The sequence below is a fragment of the Carica papaya genome, chromosome 2 (assembly GCF_054855325.1).
Source record: "Carica papaya isolate Zhongbai chromosome 2, ASM5485532v1, whole genome shotgun sequence".
NCBI lineage: Eukaryota > Viridiplantae > Streptophyta > Magnoliopsida > Brassicales > Caricaceae > Carica > Carica papaya.
In genome coordinates, this window is record NC_142310.1 from 17,278,747 (window position 1) to 17,299,891 (window position 21,145).

At 36.5% G+C, this 21,145-nt stretch overlaps 2 protein-coding genes across 6 annotated transcripts in view; one reads left to right on the forward strand and one right to left on the reverse strand.

Annotated features, from left to right (window-relative positions):
* LOC148268820 (transglycosylase) overlaps positions 1–21,145 on the forward strand; it is a 41,263-nt gene that overhangs the window by 13,570 nt on the left and 6,548 nt on the right. Inside the window, exons 1-6 of one of the 4 annotated variants that reach the window (XM_088213450.1) lie at positions 8,063–8,505; positions 8,590–8,649; positions 8,752–8,968; positions 9,057–9,630; positions 11,316–11,383; positions 18,398–18,567. In XM_088213450.1, coding sequence (XP_088069576.1) covers positions 9,134–9,630; positions 11,316–11,383; positions 18,398–18,567 — 735 coding nt within the window. In that variant the 5' untranslated portion in view covers positions 8,063–8,505; positions 8,590–8,649; positions 8,752–8,968; positions 9,057–9,133. Of the gene's footprint in view, positions 1–8,016; positions 8,969–9,056; positions 9,631–11,315; positions 11,384–18,397; positions 18,568–21,145 lie in introns of those variants that run through there. The other 3 variants (XM_088213452.1, XM_088213453.1, XM_088213449.1) reach the window with 3 other exon arrangements.
* Positions 1–21,145, reverse strand: part of LOC110817260 (Pentatricopeptide repeat (PPR) superfamily protein) — a 51,878-nt gene that overhangs the window by 13,558 nt on the left and 17,175 nt on the right. The gene's annotated exons all lie outside the window — the stretch shown is intronic.

Sequence of the window (21,145 nt, forward strand, 5' to 3'; positions counted from 1 at the left end):
TTTCTGAATTTTTGCTGCATTTGCAGGATAATCTGCTTAAAAGTTTTGATGATAATCTAGTTCTTATCACAATCCACGCAATTCAGAAAAATATTGTGAAACAGTCATCTCTCCTTATTTTGTGTCATAAATTTTATTGCTGAGTTTATAAATTTGGGCATTATTATCCACTTGTGAATATGTAAAATATGTTGTATTTCATATTTTTATTACAGTATCAAGTAACAAATATGTTCGTGCAATATAGAGTTGCATGGAATTGATGAGTCAAGACATTATCAAAAAGATTTCAGAATCCCATCTGTTATATTCTAAATTACCTACATCTAGTTTCTTTATATCACTTGTAATGTATCCCTGCAATCCTCTAACTTTGATAAACAATAAAAAAAATCTTGATTAAGTAAGATTATTAGTACCATCAAGTTTTACGAGACTGATTTGTAATGAGGGGTTATCCGAATAAGAAACCATCATCGTTTTTGTTTCTGTAATTTTAGATTACTAAAGGCAAGAGGAAAATATCCAACAATGGAAAACAAACATCCTAATTTGCACCAAAATAACCAAAAAAGAACAGAAAAATATTGAAATAAGATATATCTTCCTGTCCGGCTCGACTCGGCTCCGCTCGGCTAAAAAACGGCTCGATTCGAAAAACAGCTTGGATCAAAAAACGGCTCGGCTTGGTTTGGTGCAATGGCTCGGCTTGGGCTGAATTCGGCTCGGGGTGAAATTGGCTCGACTCAACGGCTTCTTCGGCTCAAGTAGATTTGCAGTACATGGTGGCCTGAAAAATGAAGCAGATCGCGGCCAGAAAGGCTTTTGCGTGTAGCTCTGTGCATGACGGAAATGAAACTGGATCATGCAGCTCTTCGTGTGGCTCTCCGCGTGGAGAAAGAAGGAACTAGAGGAGGTCATGTGGATCTGCACACGGCTGAAGAAGGAAACCGAGGGCTCTTCGTGCGTCTCTGCGCGTGGAGGAAAAAGGAACTAGATCGCGTGGCTCTACGTGCGGCTAGGTTCGCCTTTCTCCTTTGTTGACTCGCGGCTCTGACTCGCAAAATCTCTCAATCCTACAATTCGCGCAGCTCTGACTCATGGTAACCAAAGACTTCCCAAATTTGACTCTCTCCATTCTGGTCTGGCTTCCTTTCTACTCAGTTTATTTTTGTTGTTCTAGTGTTTGAAAGAAACCCTAAAAACAAAACCCCAAAATAACTTTATTCTACTCTGATACTTTGTAGATTTTAGGAGAAAAAATAATAATTTTATTTCTCAACCTTTAGGTTATTACATTTAGTGTATTTATAAAATTTCTAAACTACTAACAAAAAAAATTATCCATTTTGATAAAATTCCTATTACATAAAATTTCTATTATAGTAAAATGCTTATTCTAATAAATAATAATAAAGTATCTTATTCAACAAAGATACTGTATACAGCATAAGTCAACGTTTAAAAGACTTCATGGTTGAAATATATGAGTCTATAGATGTCACGATGGCTGAAAATAATGCATGGTGACAGGCAATGATGACAAAAACCATAACAACCATGTTTCCACTCCAACAACCAACACAGAACCACACATAGAACCTGTTCCCTTTCCTGTATCACTTAGGATATGGGTAATCCTCCAATGCTCTATCTCTTTTAGAGGGATCCTACCCACATATGGAACAGGGGAGGACATAAACGGTAGTCAAACATCAATGACTCTAAGTAACAAAATGAGTCAAAATGTGCAAAAGGTAGATATTACTTTGTTTGAAGGAAGGAAATTAGAGTGGTTGGGACCATGCAACAAATACTTATAGGTTTATGGGGTACTCGATGAGCAAAAGATAGAAATAGCCATACTCTTCTTGGGTGAGAAACTCGACAGTTGAAGAAGGATGGTAGGGTAAAAAAGGAGGAAGGGATTGGCTGTTGTTTGAAGAAAAACTATCTAGATGTTCTAGTGATATCATAATTGCCGACGTGATGGAGGAGTTCAACAAAATTAAGCAGGAAGAGACATTCATGGAATACCAAGAGGGGTTCGAAGAGCTGAAGTTGATGATGTTGAAGAACAATCCACACCTTAGTGAAATGTACTTCTTTTTATGCTTCATAAGTGGATTAAGTAAGGAGTTAAGACCCATGATCAAACTCTATAAACTCCAAATGTTGAACATTGCCTATGAACAAACCCAACTCCAATCCCAGCATATAAAAGCCATGTTAAAGGGCCAAAAGAGCAACCAACACACCGTAGCCACTGATCTGAAATACCCCACCTAGATCTAAGCCAAACTCCCATGGAATCTAACAAGAATAATTCCTTAAACTGGCCTCAAAATCAAAACTTCATAGTCAGGACCAACTTTAATGATAGTAGAAGAATTGGTAATGCATGGCTATAAATATAGGATGGGGTACTATTTGGGCCATCCATGCAAAACCAAACATTTAGTGATGTTGGAAGTTGCAGAGGAGAAGGAAGAAGGAAAAATAGATTGAAATAGGAGAGGCCAAACAGGAATAGGATACAGGAGAAACCTCTTTACATGTCTTGTAATAATAAAGATGGGGAAAAACACCATTATCTCTCAACCTTATTAAGAATAGGATTGTTGCTTAAAAATTCTTGCGTACTCGCCAACCAGAGAGCCCCTAGGAAAAAAACCCCTTCTCTAAAGCACTTGCCTCTATATGATCCTTATTTTCCTTAAAACCACATGAAGAGGTAGATATGAAAATCCCCATATAAGGAGGATACAACTAATATAAATATCGAAGAAGGAACATAATCTAATTCAAAGTCTAAGTCATTTTCAAAATGAAGAAAGGGATGACTATTCTATTCCAAGCTATCAAAGAAATGAAGCAACTGGAGACCACAGGATTGTCTTACGGGTAAGGTGGAACCCACTAATGGTATGTTCTCCTCCAAAATCTAAATGATTGGGAGCTTGATGAAAGGATTTCTGTCATTGCTATTGTTGAGCATGCTCTTATTAGCTGTCCGTAAACACTCTAAGGATGGAAAATTCTCTGAAAATTCTTGTTGGTCTTTACTACAATTCCCTAACATCATTTTGAACATTGTCCTAAGGAAACTTACATGAACTATAAAAGTTACCTCTAATAGGGATTACGGGAGATCATAGGATTTTGACATTGTGGTTGGAGTAGAATCATAGGATTTTTGAAAATCGATTTTTTCTAACTCATGATCTGTGGGAAAAATTACGTTCTTTTCTAACTCGAGAAATTTTCATGTATTGGTATTTCTTTCTTACAAAAGCTGGGGGTGATAATATACTATTGTTTAGTGGGCCAATTGTAGTGCTTTAGAGTCTTATTTTAGAAGGCTTTAGGAAGATATCTCATTTTTCATCATTGTATTTAGAAGTTTTTTGTTCTTAATAATATTATTTTTTATGTATATTCTCCCTTTGAGAGGCTGCAAGTGATTTTTAATCCTGGACAACTTGATGAAGAGAGGGGGTGTTGATTATAATATTTCATTATTTTATTATTTAATTAGTTTATTTAATTAGTTAAAATGATATAATTAGAATTTTAGTAGAGTAATAATCTCATGTAATTAGAATTCTATTAGAGTAATAATTTCCTTATCAGTAGATTAAAAATTATATAAATATCTTAATTGTAACAATATAAAGAATAAGAAATAAAATTTATATTTTTTTCTCCAAAATCAACATGGTATCAGAGTCACATAAAGTTATTTAGCGTTCTAATTTTAGGATTTTTTGTAAATCCTAAAATAATGAAATAGGCTAATTTGAGACTCATCTATCAAGATCTAATCTCACCACCACCCTAGACAGTGTCGTAAACTCACTGGCGGTCTTTGTCCCGACTTCACCGGCCGCCAACAATAGAGAAGCGTCGCTGCATGCACTGTCGCCAACCACCATGCGCCGCTGCCTGATGTCAGTGAAAAGAGTGCATGAACATGTCAAAACAGACAAAAAACGCTGGAGATCTGGTCTCTGCGCGCTGATCTTGTTCTTCCGCTGCGTGCAGAGCCACTGCACAAAGCTTTCTGGCCGCATTGCGCGCGGATCTGACCTTCTTTTGCCACGCCACGCATCGTTTGCACAACTTCCTCTGCCGCGATCTGATTCACTTCGCGCGGATCTGGTTGTCCCCGTGCTGCGCGGCTGATCTGGAAGCAAAAACGCCGACCTGTTTTCTAATAGCCCGCTGGCGTGCCCCTTCTGGTTTTGCGATTCAGTCTTGTAGATTTGGCGTCTTGACTTCTCCTCTGACATGAATTGGCTTTTGATTTCGCCATACCAGCGCTAATTTAGCTTTTTAGTGTGTGAGCCGCTCTAATTAGCTTTTTCTGGTCCTTTTTCTGACTCCTCAGTACACGTTCGCCTATGGTTTTGTGATACCAACGCTAATATGACTCTTTCCGTGTGCGAGCCGCTCCGACTAGTCTTTTTTGTTCCTTTTTTCAGCTCCTCAACGCGCATTTACCTATAGTTTCATGATACCGGCGCTTATTTGGTTCTTCGTGCACGAGGCACTTCAACTAGCCTTTTCTACTCCTTTTTCTGGCTCCTCTACACGCATCTGCCTTTGGTTTCGCGAACCAGAGCTTATCGGGCATAAATATGTTTCCTCCGTGCGCGAGCCGCCCCGAACAACCTTTTATGTTCATTTTTTTTGCTTCTCAGTGCACATTCGCCTTTATTTTCGCAATCCGGCACAGATCTACTTTCTCAGTGCACAAGCCACTTCGACCGATTTTTTCTAGTCCTTTATTTGGCTCTTCCGCACGCATCTACCGCTGATTTGCAACTTGATCTGTAAGTTGGGTATGTGTGATATTGTTGCACCAACTTGAGGGTTGATGTTGATTATGATATTTTATTATTTTATTATTTAATTAGTTAAGATGATATAATTAAAATTTTACTAAAATAGTAATTTTATATAATTAGAATTCTGATAGAACAAAAAATTCCTTATCCTAGGTTAAGAATTTTATGAATACCTTAAGTGTAACAATATAAAGGGTGATAAATAAAATTTATATTTTTTCTCCAAAATCAACCGGGAAAAAATGAGGAACAAGTGTCTTATGCGATTTTGAGTGTAAATCCTCATGCCATCTTCTTATTTGGTGCATAGAATCTAGAAAGGCACTAGGACTTTTTAATTTGTTTCACTATGAGGGAGGAATTCTGGACTTGGAGTGGTATTCCAACAAAAAGTTCTTTTCCCTTGTTCCTTTTTCTATTTTCTGGATTATCTGGAAGTGTTATAATATTATAAAATATTTTATAACATAATAATATGATTATATTTCCAAATATATAAGCTTAATTAGGAAGAAAATTATTAAAGTAATTTATGTTTTTTGCCATATATGAATCCGTTTACATGTATATATATATCTACTTTTGTTCTAATAAAACATAAGAAAATATTCAGTATTCATTTTCCTAATTGTTACATGGTATTAGAGTTAGAGTTAGGGTTAGGGTTTTGAGAGAATTTCATTAGATCAAAGAAGGGTTAAACAACCCATTTCCGACGTCGGAGGAAGTCGATCAGCGATCTTCGGCTAGTTCAAAGTGCGGTCATCACGGTGGTGTACGCAGGAGAAGGCGAAACGGTGGTTTGCGCGGCAGAGTAAGGCTATGTGCGTCAGGTTTCCCGGAGGAGTGTATTTCTGGGCGGTTTGCTTTCCCGTTTGAGGATAGAAGCAACAGAGAGTCTTGGTCGACCAGTTCTGTGCATGAAACTAGAATGCTGAAGAAAGAAAAGGCACGGCAAAGCAGATTGCGTGACAGGAAGTGATTCTATGCTCTTCGGCATGATTTCAGCTGTTTCTGCGAGTGTCATTCCAGATTAGGGCTGGCATTGGAGTTCTATAGTGATTTCCGGCCAAAAAGAGACTGTTTTGGGTAGTTTTAGATGGCGGCGCGTGTAACTTCGGTGGTGGTGCATGCGGCGGTGCAGATCTCCGGTGGTTGACAGCGAGGTTCTGGTAGGGTTTTTGATACCTGTACGCAAAGTGGTACTTTGTTTTCTCAAAATTTCTGGTATATTTGCAATGTTTTTGGGTGTGTCTCTTGTAGTTGTATTTGGGTATTTTTGGGTGATAATTTGTGGATATTCTCGAGTTAAGAATGAGTGATAACAAGTTTTCAGTGAGTGAGATAGTCTAAGCCATATCAAAGGTCACTGAGTATAAATTAAATGGCACAAATTATCTGGAGTAGAGCAAAACTATTAGGGTTTATTTACACAGTATTGATAAGGATAATCACTTGACTCAAACCCTTTCACTGATGGAACTAGACAAATCTGGCTAAGAGATGAGGCAGGATTGTTTTTGCATATCAGAAATTCGATTGACAGTGAGGTAGCTGGCTTAATTAATCATTATGAGTTTGTTAAAGAATTGATAAATTATTTAGAGTTTCTGTATTCAAGCAAAAAAATGTGCCCTGCATGTATGATGTTTGTAAAGCTTTCTATTATGCTGAGAAGGAGGCCAAATCTCTTACGGCTTACTTTATGGAATTCGAAAAGACATATGAAGAGTTTAATATACTTTTACCATTCAATGCTGATATCAAGGTACAACAAACACAGGGAGAACAGATGGTCATAATGAGTTTCTTGGCTGGTCTTCCATCTGAATTTGAAACTGTTAAATCTCAAATTCTATCTGATTCCGAGATCACATCTCTTTAGAAAGTTTTCAGTAGAGTGTTACGCACAGAGACTACTACACCTAATCAGCATACTAATGTTCTTATTGCCAGAGGATGAAAAAGAAATAATAACAGGAGAGAAAATAGAGTAATGAATAGTCGGTATAATGATTCAAGTAATATTGTTTGTTATTACTGTCATGATCAATGACATACGAAGCAGCAATACAAGAAATTACAAAATCAAAATAGAGAATACAAACTGCGAATATTGCTACTGCTGCTATTGCTAGCTCCTCTTCTGAGAAAACAATTGTGGTTTCAGTCGACGAATATGCAAGGTTCTCTTAGTTTCAAGAATCTTTGAAAAACTGTACACCAGCCACAATGTTAGCTGAATCGGATAAAAGATGTCTTATCTTCTCATCAAACAAATAGATGATTGATTCTAGTGCTACAGATCACATGATGGATAATTTTAATATTTTCTCTATTTTTCGATCACACAGAGCACCATCTGCTGTAACTATTGCTGATGGGTCAATCTTTAGTATTGAGGGTTATGGGACTATAAAACCAACTTCTGCCAGTACCTTGACCTCTGTTTTAAGTCTGCCCAAATTAATTTTTAATTTGATTTCTGTAAGTAGACTTACTAAAGATCTTAATTGTTGTATCTCATTCTCTTCTGATCATTGTCTTTTTCAGGATTTTATGACGAAGCAGATTATTAGTAAAGGACATGTATCAAAGGTCTCTACATTCTTGATAATTGAGTTCCTCGATCAATTGTCTGCTTTAGTATTGTCTCTCTATTTGAATCACATTGTCAGTTGGGATATCCATTTCTCACTGTGTTGAAAAAGTTGTGTCCTCAGTTTTATGATATATCTTTCTTTATTAGATTACGAGTCATGTCAGTTTGCTAAACATCATCGTAACTTATTTAAGTCCAAGAATTAATAAACGAGTTAAGTTTACTTTTGAATTAATTCACTTTGATATTTGGAGTTCATGTCTTGTTATGTCTAAAATAGAGTTTAAATATTTTGTTACTTTATTGATGATTTTTGTCGAATGATTTGTATATACTTTATGAAAAATCGTTCTTAAGTGTTTGCTCATTTTTGTGCTTTTTATGCGGAAATTAAAACTGAATTTAATATTTCTGTGCATGTGCTAAGAAGTGATAATGTTAAAAAATATATGCCAAACTCATTTCTGAATTATATGACTCAATATGGAATTCTTTATCAGTTCTCTTGTGTTGATACACCATCTCAAAATAGGATTGCTGAGAGAAAGAACAGACATTTACTTGAAACTGTTCGAGCCCTCTTGTTTCAGACAAAAGTTCCTAAGCAATTCTGGGCTGATGTTGTATCCACTACCTGTTTTCTGATTAATCGTCTACCGTCTGCAATACTTGAAGGTGATATTCCTTACAGTATTCTTTTTCCAAACAAGACATTGTTTCCGGTACAGCTGCGGATATTTGGTACTACCTATTATATTCGAGATATTCGACCAAATATTACTAAGTTGGATCCCAAAGTCTTGAAGTGTGTCTTTTTGGGATATTCTCGTCTGTAAAAAGGATATTGGTGTTACTTTTCAAATTTCAATAAATATTTACTGTCAATAGACGTAGTCTTTTCAGAAAATATACTATTTTTCTCCTCATACTCAAGTTCTACAGATCGGGTAATGGACGATGAGTGACTCATTTTTAGATTCCAGAACAGTACCTCTACAGAACAACCAGATAATGGTATTTCTTCTTATGTGTCTTCTGAACAAACTGATGATGGTATGCCTCCAACTCAAGAACAACTGCTCATTATTCATATTTATTCTAAAAGAAAACAGAGTAATGATACATGTCCTGCACCAGCTTCTTCGTCATCTGATCCTTCCACCAATGATCTTGATCCTCCCATCAGTTTTCGTAAAGGTACACGTCAATGCACCCTTCCTCATTCTACTTATTGTATTGCTAACTTCATTTCGTATGATTATTTGTCTCTTTCGTCTAACTCTTTAATTGCTTCTATAGATTTTACTTCCATACCCAAGATAGTTAAGGATGCTCTGAATCACCCTGGTTGGCGTAATGCTTGCTTGAGGAGATAAATGTTCTTGACGATAATCATACCTGGGATTTGGTAAATTTGCCTAAAAAAAAAAAGTTGTGGGGTGCAAATGGATTTTTGCATTCAAAGTGAATGTAGATGCCTCTGTGGCGAGACTTAAAGCTCGATTGGTAGTAAAAGGTTATGCTCAAACTTATGGATTGACAATTCTGATACATTTTTTCAGTGGCAAAACTTACCTCTGTCTGTTTATTCATATCTATTGTAGTCTCAAGAGATTGACTCTTGCACCAGTTAGACATTAAAAATGCATTTCTTCATGGTGATCTCTTAGAAGAAGTGTATATGGAGCAACCATCTGGATTTGTTGCTCAGGGGGAGTATGGAAAAGTTTGTCATTTGAAGAAATCTTTATATGGTCTGAAGCAGAGTTTCCGTGCGTGTTTTGACAAGCTTAGTGAGGTAGTATGTGAATTTAGATTAAGAAAGAGTAAGTATAATCATTCAGTCTTCTATAAACAATCAATAACTGGTATTATATTTCTTATTGTTTATGTTGATAATATTGTGATTACAGGAGATGACCATACAGGAATATCCTTTCTCAAGTCATTCTTGTATACCAAGTTTAACACCAAAGAATTGGGACAATTAAACTATTTGTTGGGAGTTGAAGCAACAAGAAGTAAGGAAAGGATTTTGTTATCTCAAAGGAAGTATGTACTTGATCTACTTGCAGAAACAGGAAAGTTGGGAGCTAAGCCATGCAATACGCCTATGATACTAAATATACATCTTACAAAAGATGATGGTGATCCCCTTGATGATTCAGAAAAATGCAGGTGACTTGTTGGAAAATTAAATTATCTCAATGTGACTCGTCCAGATATTGCATATTCTGTCAGTATTACAAATCAATTTATGTTTACATGTACAGTTAAACATTGGGAGGTTCTGAAACAGATTCTGTGCTAGTTAAAAGATGTCCCGAGACTCGGTATAATGTTTAGAAATCACAACCATACTCACATTGAATGTTTTACAGATGCTGATTGGGCTGGATCGAAAATTGATAGGAGGTTTACAATGAGCTATTGTGTTTTTATTGGTGGGAATCTTGTATCATGGAAAAGTAAGAAGTAAACTGTTGTATCTCGCTCAAGCGTAGAGTCTGAATATAGAGATATGACCCAGTTCACATGTGAAATCTTATGGATACATCATCTTTTAGAATAAGTGGGTTTGGATTCCACATCTCCTGTAAAACTTTGGTGCGATAATCAGACTGCTCTTCATATTGACTCAAATCTTGTGTATCATGAGAGAACCAATCATTTCAAGATTGATTATCATTTCATCCGAGAAAAGATTTAGGAAAATTTTATATCTATTGGTTATGTGAAGACAGGAGAATAACTTGGTGATATATTTGTAAAGCCTCTGAATGAGTATCTTCGAAACAAATTGGACATGATTAATATTTATACTTCAGCTTGAGGGGAAGTGTTAGAATATTATAGAATATTTCATAACATAATAGTATGATTATATTTCCAAATACGTAAGCTTAATTAGAAAGAAAATTATTAGGGTAATTTATGTTGTTTACCATATATGAATCTATTTACATGTATATATATTCATATTTTTGTTCCAATAAAATATAAGAAAATATTCAGTATTCATTTCCCTAATTCTTACAGGAATTAAAGGAGCAATAGAGATTTTGATAACTTCTCTTCTTTTTCTTCCATGAGTGATTTTTGGCTTAGGACCCTATGCAGTGTAAGGTTCATCCCACTCTAGAAGATGCAGATGTTGTTGATCTCTTTGATCTCTTTATACTTTCATAAAATCTCCATTATATATAGGTAGCACCTCCTTGATTTTTTTACATTAATCTTTCTTTCTCAAAGAAAAGAAAAAGAAAACATCAATCAAACATCTGGGAGAAATGCTTTAAGAGGCTACAAGTTTGAAGCAGTAATTACTGTTAATCCTGTTTAAGCTAGTAGTATCCTACAGAGGTGTATTTTGCTTGCAGAACAGGGACTTTTGTTTATTATAGTTCCAAAATAATTTACGGAACAATAAATTTCTTGTCTTTGCTTTTGAGAATTGGCTTGAAACCTAGATGTTTGTTCTGCATCTACTTAACACAATAATTGTGTGGGCTAAAGCTTTGATCATAGAGATTTTATATTATTCTACATAGGTAATTTTCCTGTTTTTTGTTAGTGCTATCATTTTGAAAGTCTGTCACTTTGAAAATCTGCTTAACAATGTCAAAAGTGCTTGTTCACACAAACCAAAAAGCCACATCTCTAGATACGTTTATTAATTATTCTCAGTGGTAGCTCATAAATTGGGAATAGCATCACTAATACTTGACATGAATATGATAATTATTAAATAAGATGGCTTCTCTTGTTTTTTTTTTGAGAAATTAAGGTGGCTTTATAAATATTGCCTCAACTGAAAGATTCCATAATCATGAAACTCGTTTATCTTCTTGTTTCCGTTGCAGAAAACTTGTTGATAGTGGGCCTTCAACAAATACCACTGTTTCTGCTCAAACTTCTTTTCTATGTACAGGTAATCCTTCTATCAGCTACTGCATATTTAAAGTTTCATTGCTCTATCAATTTTATTATTAGGGACATGGTGTTTATTAAATTTTTATATAAATTTTCTAGGACTATTAAGACTCTAGGTATGTCTACTGTTTGATAACTTAATTCCAAGGGTTTATTAGACTGTTATTCTCTGAACTCTCTTTTCTATTTTGTGTTCTCTTGATATGTTTCCATGGATCAAGTATATCTCATTTATTGTATTTTGGAATCAGTAAATATCATAACATGCTGACATATTTGAAGGGAAAAAATTGGATATGGTGTTTCTTTAGTAGTTACCCAAAAATAGAGAACCATGACATAGTTAAGATGTTGATTGGTTGTGTTAAAATCGTGCAATTGTAGTTACTATGCCAGAAATATTTATTTCCTAATTTAATATGACACCAAGGGTGACCAATTCTCTTTGATTTGATTTGTCCTCTCACTAATTAGGAAGATTCTTACCAAATATTTTTTATTTGATTTGTTTTTTGTTCTGAAAAATCCTCTCACTAATTAAGACTTTTGTTTGTAAATATGATAACTAATATATTATGAATATAGTTCTTATACCATTATCAAAGGCAATGAAAAATACAAGATTCTCATCTTCATGGTATCCTAGCAATCTAAAGAACCAGAAACCTTTTCCTATTTAATGACCTCAATTATCTCTACCATTTCACTCCCGTATGTAGCCTAATAGAGAATCTGAGTCCAATGCCTTTATCATTACTAGAAGCAATTGAATGTCCATAGTTATCTCCAATGGCTGCATTCAATTATGAAGTTCATTTGTAGATGACTACATCACATGTGCAATCACTAAACTAAAATATGGAATGTAGAAGTCACACGGAATCTTAATGATTAGGAAATTGAAGACTATGAAGCTTTATTGAGAACTTTGGATGCGGTTATGTTGAATGGAAAAGTTGAAAAGCCTGTGTGGACTCTTAATAAAATGCGGAGTTTCACGTAAGATCTTTCTGTAGATACTTCACAAGGTAAGAGCCTATAGATATGCGTTTTCCATACAAACAAATTTAAAAAATGCAAGCTTTGCCTAAAATTGCGTTTTTTGCTTGGAAAGTAGGTTGGAGATGCATTTTGACTATTGATAAGCTCATAAGGAGAGAAAGGAGCTTGGTCAAATGGTGTTGTTTATGCAAGAATGAGGAGGAAACTTGGAATCATATTTTGCTTTAGTATACAATGTCGTATAAGTTATGGTTAATGGCTTTTGGAATTATTGGTTATCAATGTGTGATAGCAAGGACTGGTAGGGAGGAATTATAGGTGTGAAAAGGTTTGGCTGGGAGGGATAAGAGGCTGGGGTTAATTCCCTGTAAGGAAGCTTTTAAGGTTTATTATAGAAAGAAGGGCAAAATGGAAAGTTCAGACCCCGAAGGGCAAAAAACGAAATCTGCAAAGACAACTAGGGTTAAGGTTGACAAACCCTAACCAGTCAATCCCGCAGGCGGCGCCAAGTCCATCACCTTCTGCGGCCACCGTTGCGCCTCATAATGACACGCAATTTCGACCATGCAATTCCGGCCACCAATGATGTTTTTCTTTATTGTCTCAAGGCCTATAAAAGGCTCCTTTTGTTGTTTTGTAATCATCAAATCAGAATCAATTAAGTTATCTCTATTTCTCTCTTTGAAATTCTTTTTCTTCTTCTTCTTGTTCTTCATTTTCCTCAGATCAGAATTCATGTCTAAGGCTTTTGACAAGTTGGTATCAAAGCTTGAACCGGCCGAATCATACGCCAGTGTTGCAACATGCACTCGGTTCAAAGGGAAGGCCACGATGGTTGAGGCGGAGAATCCTGAGACACACACCGCGAAGGAGGTCGACTTGAAACTCTCTGCGTTCATGGACGAATTGCGTCGACAGTTCAGCTTGATCATGGATTTGCTCCGTGACAGTTTTGTCGACTGAACCGAAGAAATCTCGATGCGTTAAGAAATTGAGACTCACAAAGAGGGAGGCGTCCTGCCTCTCCCAAGCAGTGTGCATCCAGAATTAGGGAAATCAGGGTTAGAGTTATCCTTTATACCCAGTTTGACCCAACAAAACCGGACCTGATTGGTTGAAGAAATAGACTGGAACCGACCGGTTGAAGAAATAGACTGGAACCGACCGGTCAGAACCAACCTGAACCGAATCGGCCTAAACCTGAGCCGGTCTAGTACCGACCTGACCTGGACTACCAAAAACTGTCCAGTGGATCTCTGGATCTAATCGGACTGCACACAATTGTGAACCGACCAGGTTTGACCCACCAGTCCACACTTTTTAAAGTAGATATTCCCCTTTTTGAAGAAGTAAACCCTCACAGATGGGTTCAACGATGTAAAAAATCTTTTATAATTCACAACACTCCAGATGAGCAAAAAAATAGAGATTACATCCCTATATTTAGGAGAGGTACCCGATGGATGGTATCGCGGGTGGCTAGCCAAATTTAACACCCTGAACTGATACTATTTTATGGAGGAACTATACCGCCGATTTGGGAGACCTTCATGGAAAGATTTCATGGAGGAGTTCACTAAACTATTCCAGAAAGGTACTGTTCTCGACTATCTAAAACAATTTGAATATTTAAGTTCTTTCATGAATGCAGATAACCCAACACTTTCAAAAATATTTTTCATATCCAATTTTATAAGTAGTCTCATGCCAGAGGTACAACTCATGATAAAACTTCTCAAGCCATGAACACTTACTCAAATATTCGAACATACCTTACTGGAGGAACAATCAGTAATAGAGCTATCTCAAAGTCTATATCTTCTCAGTAAGGATGTTCTTTTCCAAAAAAGAGTCGATATAATGATAAACCTTCCAAGAACACGGGGGAAAGAAGCAAAACTTAGAAGAACAGTAGGTTGTTACAAATGTGGAGATTGGTTTTTCCAGATACTGCTGCTCCAATAAGGCAGTAGAAGAAATCGAGACCGAAGAGATCTCAGAAGACAAAGATCTAGAGGGAGCTAAAGAGAATGGGGAACACCTTACTGGTACTCTATTCATATAGGCAATAGAAGAGATCACCACAGGGAGCACCTTGAAGATACGAGAAAAATTATTAGGACATGATGTTTTGGTCTTATTGGATAATGGGAGCTCACATTCCTTCCTGAATGAGGGAGCATCTAAATGGATCAAGAACCAGGTGGTCAGCAGTAAATCACTGACAATTATGGTGGCCAATGGACAAAAGATGTCTAGCCACCTTTAATTCTCAGAAGTGATATTGAATACGTAAGATTACAAGTTCACCTACATATCATTTCACTGGGGGTTTACGACATGATACTGGGAATCGACTGAATGAAGCAATTCAGTCCGATGATATTTGATTTTGTCCATGCAACTGTAAGATTTAATTATGAAAATTTGCAAGTATCACTATAGAGAAGTGACTCTCGTGAAACAATCGAGACAAGATAAAGTAAGGTGAAACAATGGGTTAAGCAGAAGCAAACAGCCAAAGGCAGAATGACGTTCCTAGTAATAGAAGTTCCAGAAGAGGTATCAAGCAGAAGCATATGGCTCATCCTTACTGTCAGTTTCCTCCCCTTCTTTTTTATCCTCCTTAATAGGATTCTCAATCTTTACAGCATCATCGACTTATTCTTGATTGGATAGGCTTTCCTCCATGTCATCACTTTAATAGACCTCTTCTTCCGACAAAGTAAGAGATTTTCTCCTTTCTTCTACCCATTCTTTATGTAGGCCTTAAAATTCTTCCATATATAACTTTTTTTTTGGTAAGTTCTATATGATAAGACATTGTGAGAAACCTGCAAGAAAAAAGACTAGTGAAAAATAATACTCCCTTGCAGTCACTCGTATTTTACATATCTCTCAATCTTCTTCCCTCAAGTTGAGCAAGGGAATTGACTCCTCTTGAATCAAGATACTCAAACTTGATTTAAGACACGTCAAAGGATCCTAGGGAAAGGGGATGGTAGAACATCGGTAGATGCAATAAAATATAAACACATGGATGAAAATAGCGTGCGGGAGGCTTCTATGAATACGGTAGATATATATATATTTTGTTGTTTTTGTTTTTCTTTGTTTGCATGACGGATATGAAGGGATATGCAGGGGATAACTAACGGAACAAATATGCAATGCAAGATAGTAAGATATTAGCATGCAATCAAAAACGCTGCATATAATTTTAGCATGCAGAAATCTAAATTCGTTAACAAATCCTCCCTACTTAACCTATCAATCCACTCATGATTGTGAGTTAAGATAATTGGAATAAATTGAATTGATTAAAACATGATAAAAATTATCTTGATAAGTTAAAATATACTCAAGAAAGGAAATTGATAAAACACCACAAGGAGTTCCCTTGATGAGTAAAATCAATTCTTCACTTAATCAGATGGTTGAAGTCAACCTCCCAAAAAGTAACCACAAAAGCATAAGTTTAAACAACTTGAATATTTTTATTAATCTAAAAACTAAATTGAATTACAATTGAAGGATGGTGGCCTTTATACAGCCATTCACCTTAAATATTCGAATAAAACTCAAAAACTAAAATCCTAATTAAATTCGTAATTTAACTTAATTTAGGAAACATTAAATAATAATTAAAATAAGCAAACCAGATTAAACATAAACTCTTCTCTCTTGGATCAATTGAAGTCTCTCTTTCAGATTTGAATGTCCTTGTGCTTCTTGTCTTGAAATTCCTTTAATTAATTAATTGTTGATGAAGAGTCCTTTTTGGAATTGTAGGAAAGCTAGTAGAGTTGAAGTAAACTTATGGGAGGATGAATTCAGCTAGGATATTCTTGGCCGAGTTCTCCTTGAATTGTTCTTGCTTCTTTACTTGATGATTTCTTATCCCTTTTAAAGTAGAATTCTCTATGCATGTAGTTCTTTAGTTTGACCGAAACTCCACTTAAAAAGGAACCCAAAATTATCTTTGGTTTGGTCACAAAAGGAGGAGAAGTCGGAATTCTCCCTCGGGTAGCGCGGGAATTCTTTTACCTCTTGAACTCTTCCTATGAGTTCTTTTCCTTCTAGGATGCATTCTTGGTCCTCTTCTAGGACTCTTCTTCTTAGCTGCAAGTAGCTTTCTTCTTGGAATGGGATTCTTCATGAAATCCAAGTAGGATTCATATTTCTTAAAGAGAGCATGAGAAGAATTCAAGTAAGAGAGATTTCCTCCCGGGAAAGAAGTCCGGCACGGACGAGCTTCTCTTTGTCCCTATCCGTGCGGCTACATGTGTGATGCGTGCCAAGGAAGATCAAGGCCAATTGGGCCAGATCTTGCTTCTTCTTGGACCAAGCCAAGTTTCCTCTCAAGTCTGCGGCTATAATCGAGCCCACGGGTTGCCTTATGGGCTTCAAGCTCTCTTCTTGATGTTGGGCGGTTGGGAGAAGCTTCTTGGGCCGGACTTGTTGCAGAATTCAAGGTGGGATTCGCAGGAGTAGTAATCTCCCTTCTCGTGGGCAGATTCTCTTTCCTGCGTCCCCTGCGTATGCGCACAGCTGCGCTAACGTGCTGTGTGCATGCAGATATGCTTTCGGGCTGGCCTGCATGCATGCGGCTTCCCGGCCACCTGCGCGTGCGTTGTGCGAGCAGCACCCCCTTCCTGTGCGGCTTCATGCGCACGGGTAACAATCCTGCGAACTCTCTCGTTCTCACAGGATTCCTGCTTCTTGCTGAATCCTGTAACTCGCGGGTCTTCTTCCTTGCGAGGGTTGGCACTAGCTTGCGGGATGTGGCTTGGGTCTTCAGGAAGTCTTTTGACCTACCCGTGCTCGCATCAGTTATGGTGCTTTCCCCTTGCCAAGACCAATATTTTCTCCATTTACCTTACTGGATTCCAGCAAACTGTGTGTATAGATATATTATGTATACAGACACATGAAACCTTAATGAAGTTTCTTTAACAAACATTGCTTTCTTTTTAATTGTTTATGTCTTCCATCTCTAGTATATATTAGGAGAATCAAATTTTCACAAGGATGTCTTTCTTGGTTCGACCCATCAACATTTGGAGAAGAAAGTTCTTTCTGCCAAGCAATGCCCCTTCTCCACCATTTTGTAATTAACAGAACACTCAAGGCACTCAAGCTTCCAGCCCCTTCTGCCTTTTCCTTTCCTCGAGTGGTAGATGTGATTCGGCAACTATTGCATTCAAGCTTTGCCTGTTTTTCAATTGCCCTGAAGAACTCTATAACTGGCCCTTCAAACCCATTGAAACAGACTTTCAGAAGATTACTCATTTTTTTCATAATCCAATCTGGGACTGGTTTTGTCTCCAAGTTAAAAGGAGAGATGTTGTCTTGGTCTTCACTGTCCCTATAAACAATTGATTATCTAGTCATCCAAGGAACACATCTATTCTCATCGCAGGACTTGAAACGAAAAAGAGAGAGAATAAGCTTTTGAATTTAAAACCACATACGAGAAAACATCTTCACCATCAAACATACCGATGCAGGATTAATGGCTGTTGACTTAGTTAACTCGGGATAGCTTATCACTTGTATCGTCCTCAAACAAAGAAGCATGAAGAGAAAGATTAGCTGGAATGGGGCTTTAGGGCATCTTATTTCCAAATTGGTAATACGAAGGTATCATAGTAATTACAACAATATTTTCTATCACTAAGAATCTTCCATTTTAAAATCTATTTGCATCAATCAATTCCCAGCAATGACCAAGATGTATCATTAGAGTAAGTTTATGTATTCTTTAATCTTCGATGGAATGTTAATACTTATGAAGTCATAAATCAATATCATTTTGCGCAAAAATTAGTACCTGAGAATCCAGAAGTCAATCTTAGTTCATGCCTTTGGTTCTGACTTCTGGGCTGATGTGTGTGATCTAATATTTTCTTGTGCTTTATTTTGTTGAAACTTTATATTAAAGCTTGCATACAATTTTCTTTTATTGTTACTAAATTATTTGCCTTCCTTCTTCTTGGTGAGGAGGCAGGTTCTGAGTGTACATACTGGGACTCTAGAGCTTCTCCTGAAGACATGGAAGAGTTGTGGAACCATCCGGATGTTCTTAAAGAGTGGACTAAGTCTGGAGAAAAACGAGGAAGAGTTCGCATTTCCCAAGATGGCAATGAGAAACTCTATCTTTCCAGAGTTGAACTAAAGGTATAATTCATGATACTCCTTAATCAATAACTGACATGGTCAAAAACTTAAATTGTCTTGGATGGAATGAAAATTTATCAGTGTGCTGTAACTGTTGATCCCAATTGCGGAATCTTTATTCAAATTAGTAACTTAGGGATAATGATAACGTATATCTGACATACCTGGTGTTATTATCCTCAATTTTCTGGAATATTATATTTCCAAAAATCTGGGATATTATCTTTCCTTTTTAAATGAAGGATTTTTCTCCAATTAGATCAACTTAGGGCCTGATTTGTTGCTAGATTTTTGTATATATTCTGCACATTCTTCATTAAATAACAAGAACAGAAAAATCTAGAATTTCCTCTCAGTTTCTTCAATTTCCCTTCTCGGCTTTCTTCATGGTATTGGAGCAAGTATCTCTGAGAACCTAATATGATCTCTTGACCAAATAAGGCATGGCAAATGAAAGATATAGCTGCTCTTCTGAGGTTACCTCCAGACCAGACGCTACACTAGTTGCGAGTAGCAATGGAGGAATGAAAACCTCTTCTTCCCTTCTTATTACCAGTCATAAACTCAAAGAACTAGAATTATTTTCAATGGCCCCAGTCCATGAAAATGTTCATTTGTGGAAAGGAAAGTACAAGTACCTTATGAAAGAAACATTGTTCTTGGAAAAAACAATCCTATAATTCAGGCGATGGTAGAATGCAAACCATATGGTGATGTCTTGACTTATTAACTCAACGAACAGGTTCGGTGAGAGGAGAGTTGTTGGCTTGGAAGGGCATTAGTGGTCGCAAAAAACAAGTAGAGATTATGCCACTTACTATTTTTGGGTAGTGTGGAAGGGAAAGGATAGAAGGGTTTTTGATGGGGTTAAAGATGTTGACAATTTTGATATTTTTAAAAACATATGGTTCTAAACTCTCGATTTTTTGTTAGTGGGTCATCCTCTATATTTTAAAAAGGATTTAGAGAATATTTTTGATACTTTAATTGATTTGTAAATATTTTATATGAGCAGCACCTTATAGGTGCCTATATCAATATATAGTTTACACTTTATTTTTTTTAAAAAAATTAACTCAATGAACAATGAAATAGGAGAGAACTTTCTCTTGTATAAAACCATAAAGGACTTTGGAATGTTGCAAGAAAGACCTATTCAAATATTGAAAACACTTCAGAATTGTTTCAAATCGAGTCTATTTTGCATGACTTACGTCAAGAAGATCTCTCGGTCACCTAGTACTTTAACACCTTCAACCGCCATTGGCAGCAACTTGGTATGTTTGAAATCCATTCATGGAAGTGTGCTCAAGATGTTGGTAGCTATACAATGATTGTGGAGCAAAATCAGACATTCAAGTTTCTCCTTGACCTTGACAAAGACGTGAATGAAGTTCGAAGGAGAGTAATGGGAACCAAACCTTTTCCAAATCCTCAGGGTGCATTTGTAGAAGTTAAACGTGAAGAGAGCAGAATGAAAGTGATGGTGGGATTCCAAACTCCTATACAAAATCTTGATGCATCTGTCCTTGTAAACCAAGGACCCCCAGTCAATAACTATCACAATGAAAGCTGTCAAATAAAAAGGAAGACCATGGTGCGACCAATATCGAAAGTTAGGACATCTCAAAGAAAATTGCTGGTTGGAAGTCCTCTCAACCAAACAATGACAAGGAAAGATGTGCACATGCCAATATCACTAGGGAAAAAAATTCTCATCTTGTCAGACTCAAGTTCTTCCATTAAAGAACAAATTGAAGCCTTACAAGGACTCTTCAGTCAGAACCTACTAATTCAAAGTATGCCTAGTTCTGGAACTCGCATGCTAGCACAAGTAGACAATTTTTTACAAGCATTTATAGTCAGTAATAATAAACATCATTGGATCATTGACTCTGGAGTCTTAGATCACATGACGGAAGACAGGACACTCTTCTAGGAATATGGACCGTGTATTGCAATGCATACAATCAAACTAGTTGATGGTTCTTTGGCAAAAGTCGAGGGAGTAAGTTCTATCTTGGTGAGAAAGAACGTTATTCTTAGTTTTGTTCTTCATGTTCTAAACTAGATTGTTACCTACTTTCAATAAGCAAGATGACTGGAGATCTCAAATGCATAACTTAAATTCTTCGAAACTTGTGCGAATTTTAGCAAATGGATTCGGGGAAGATGATTGGCAGCATTGAGATGTATTATTGACTCTGTGTTCTCAAAGGTGATATTCCTTCTTCAAGCCTTGCTCAGAAGGCAAATTGTGCTCAAATTCCAAGTCTTGTGTAAATAAAGAAATGTTTTGCAAACTCACAAACATCATAATGTAATTGTTCAACATTATTGCCTTGACATGGTAAAAGAAATACTTGTGTGTATTTGCCCCATAAAACAATGTCATAAGATCAAAGAACTACAGCTGACATGATTGCTTCATTCCTCTTCGAGTCCCTGAAGTACGGGCGCTGATATATCCATGAATTTCTGGAGGATTACCCCTTGTACAATAAACCACTGCTTCTAGTGGTTGCGGGTAGATTTTCTAATAAGCTCATGTCAGGACCTGGAATGCTAGGAAATAATT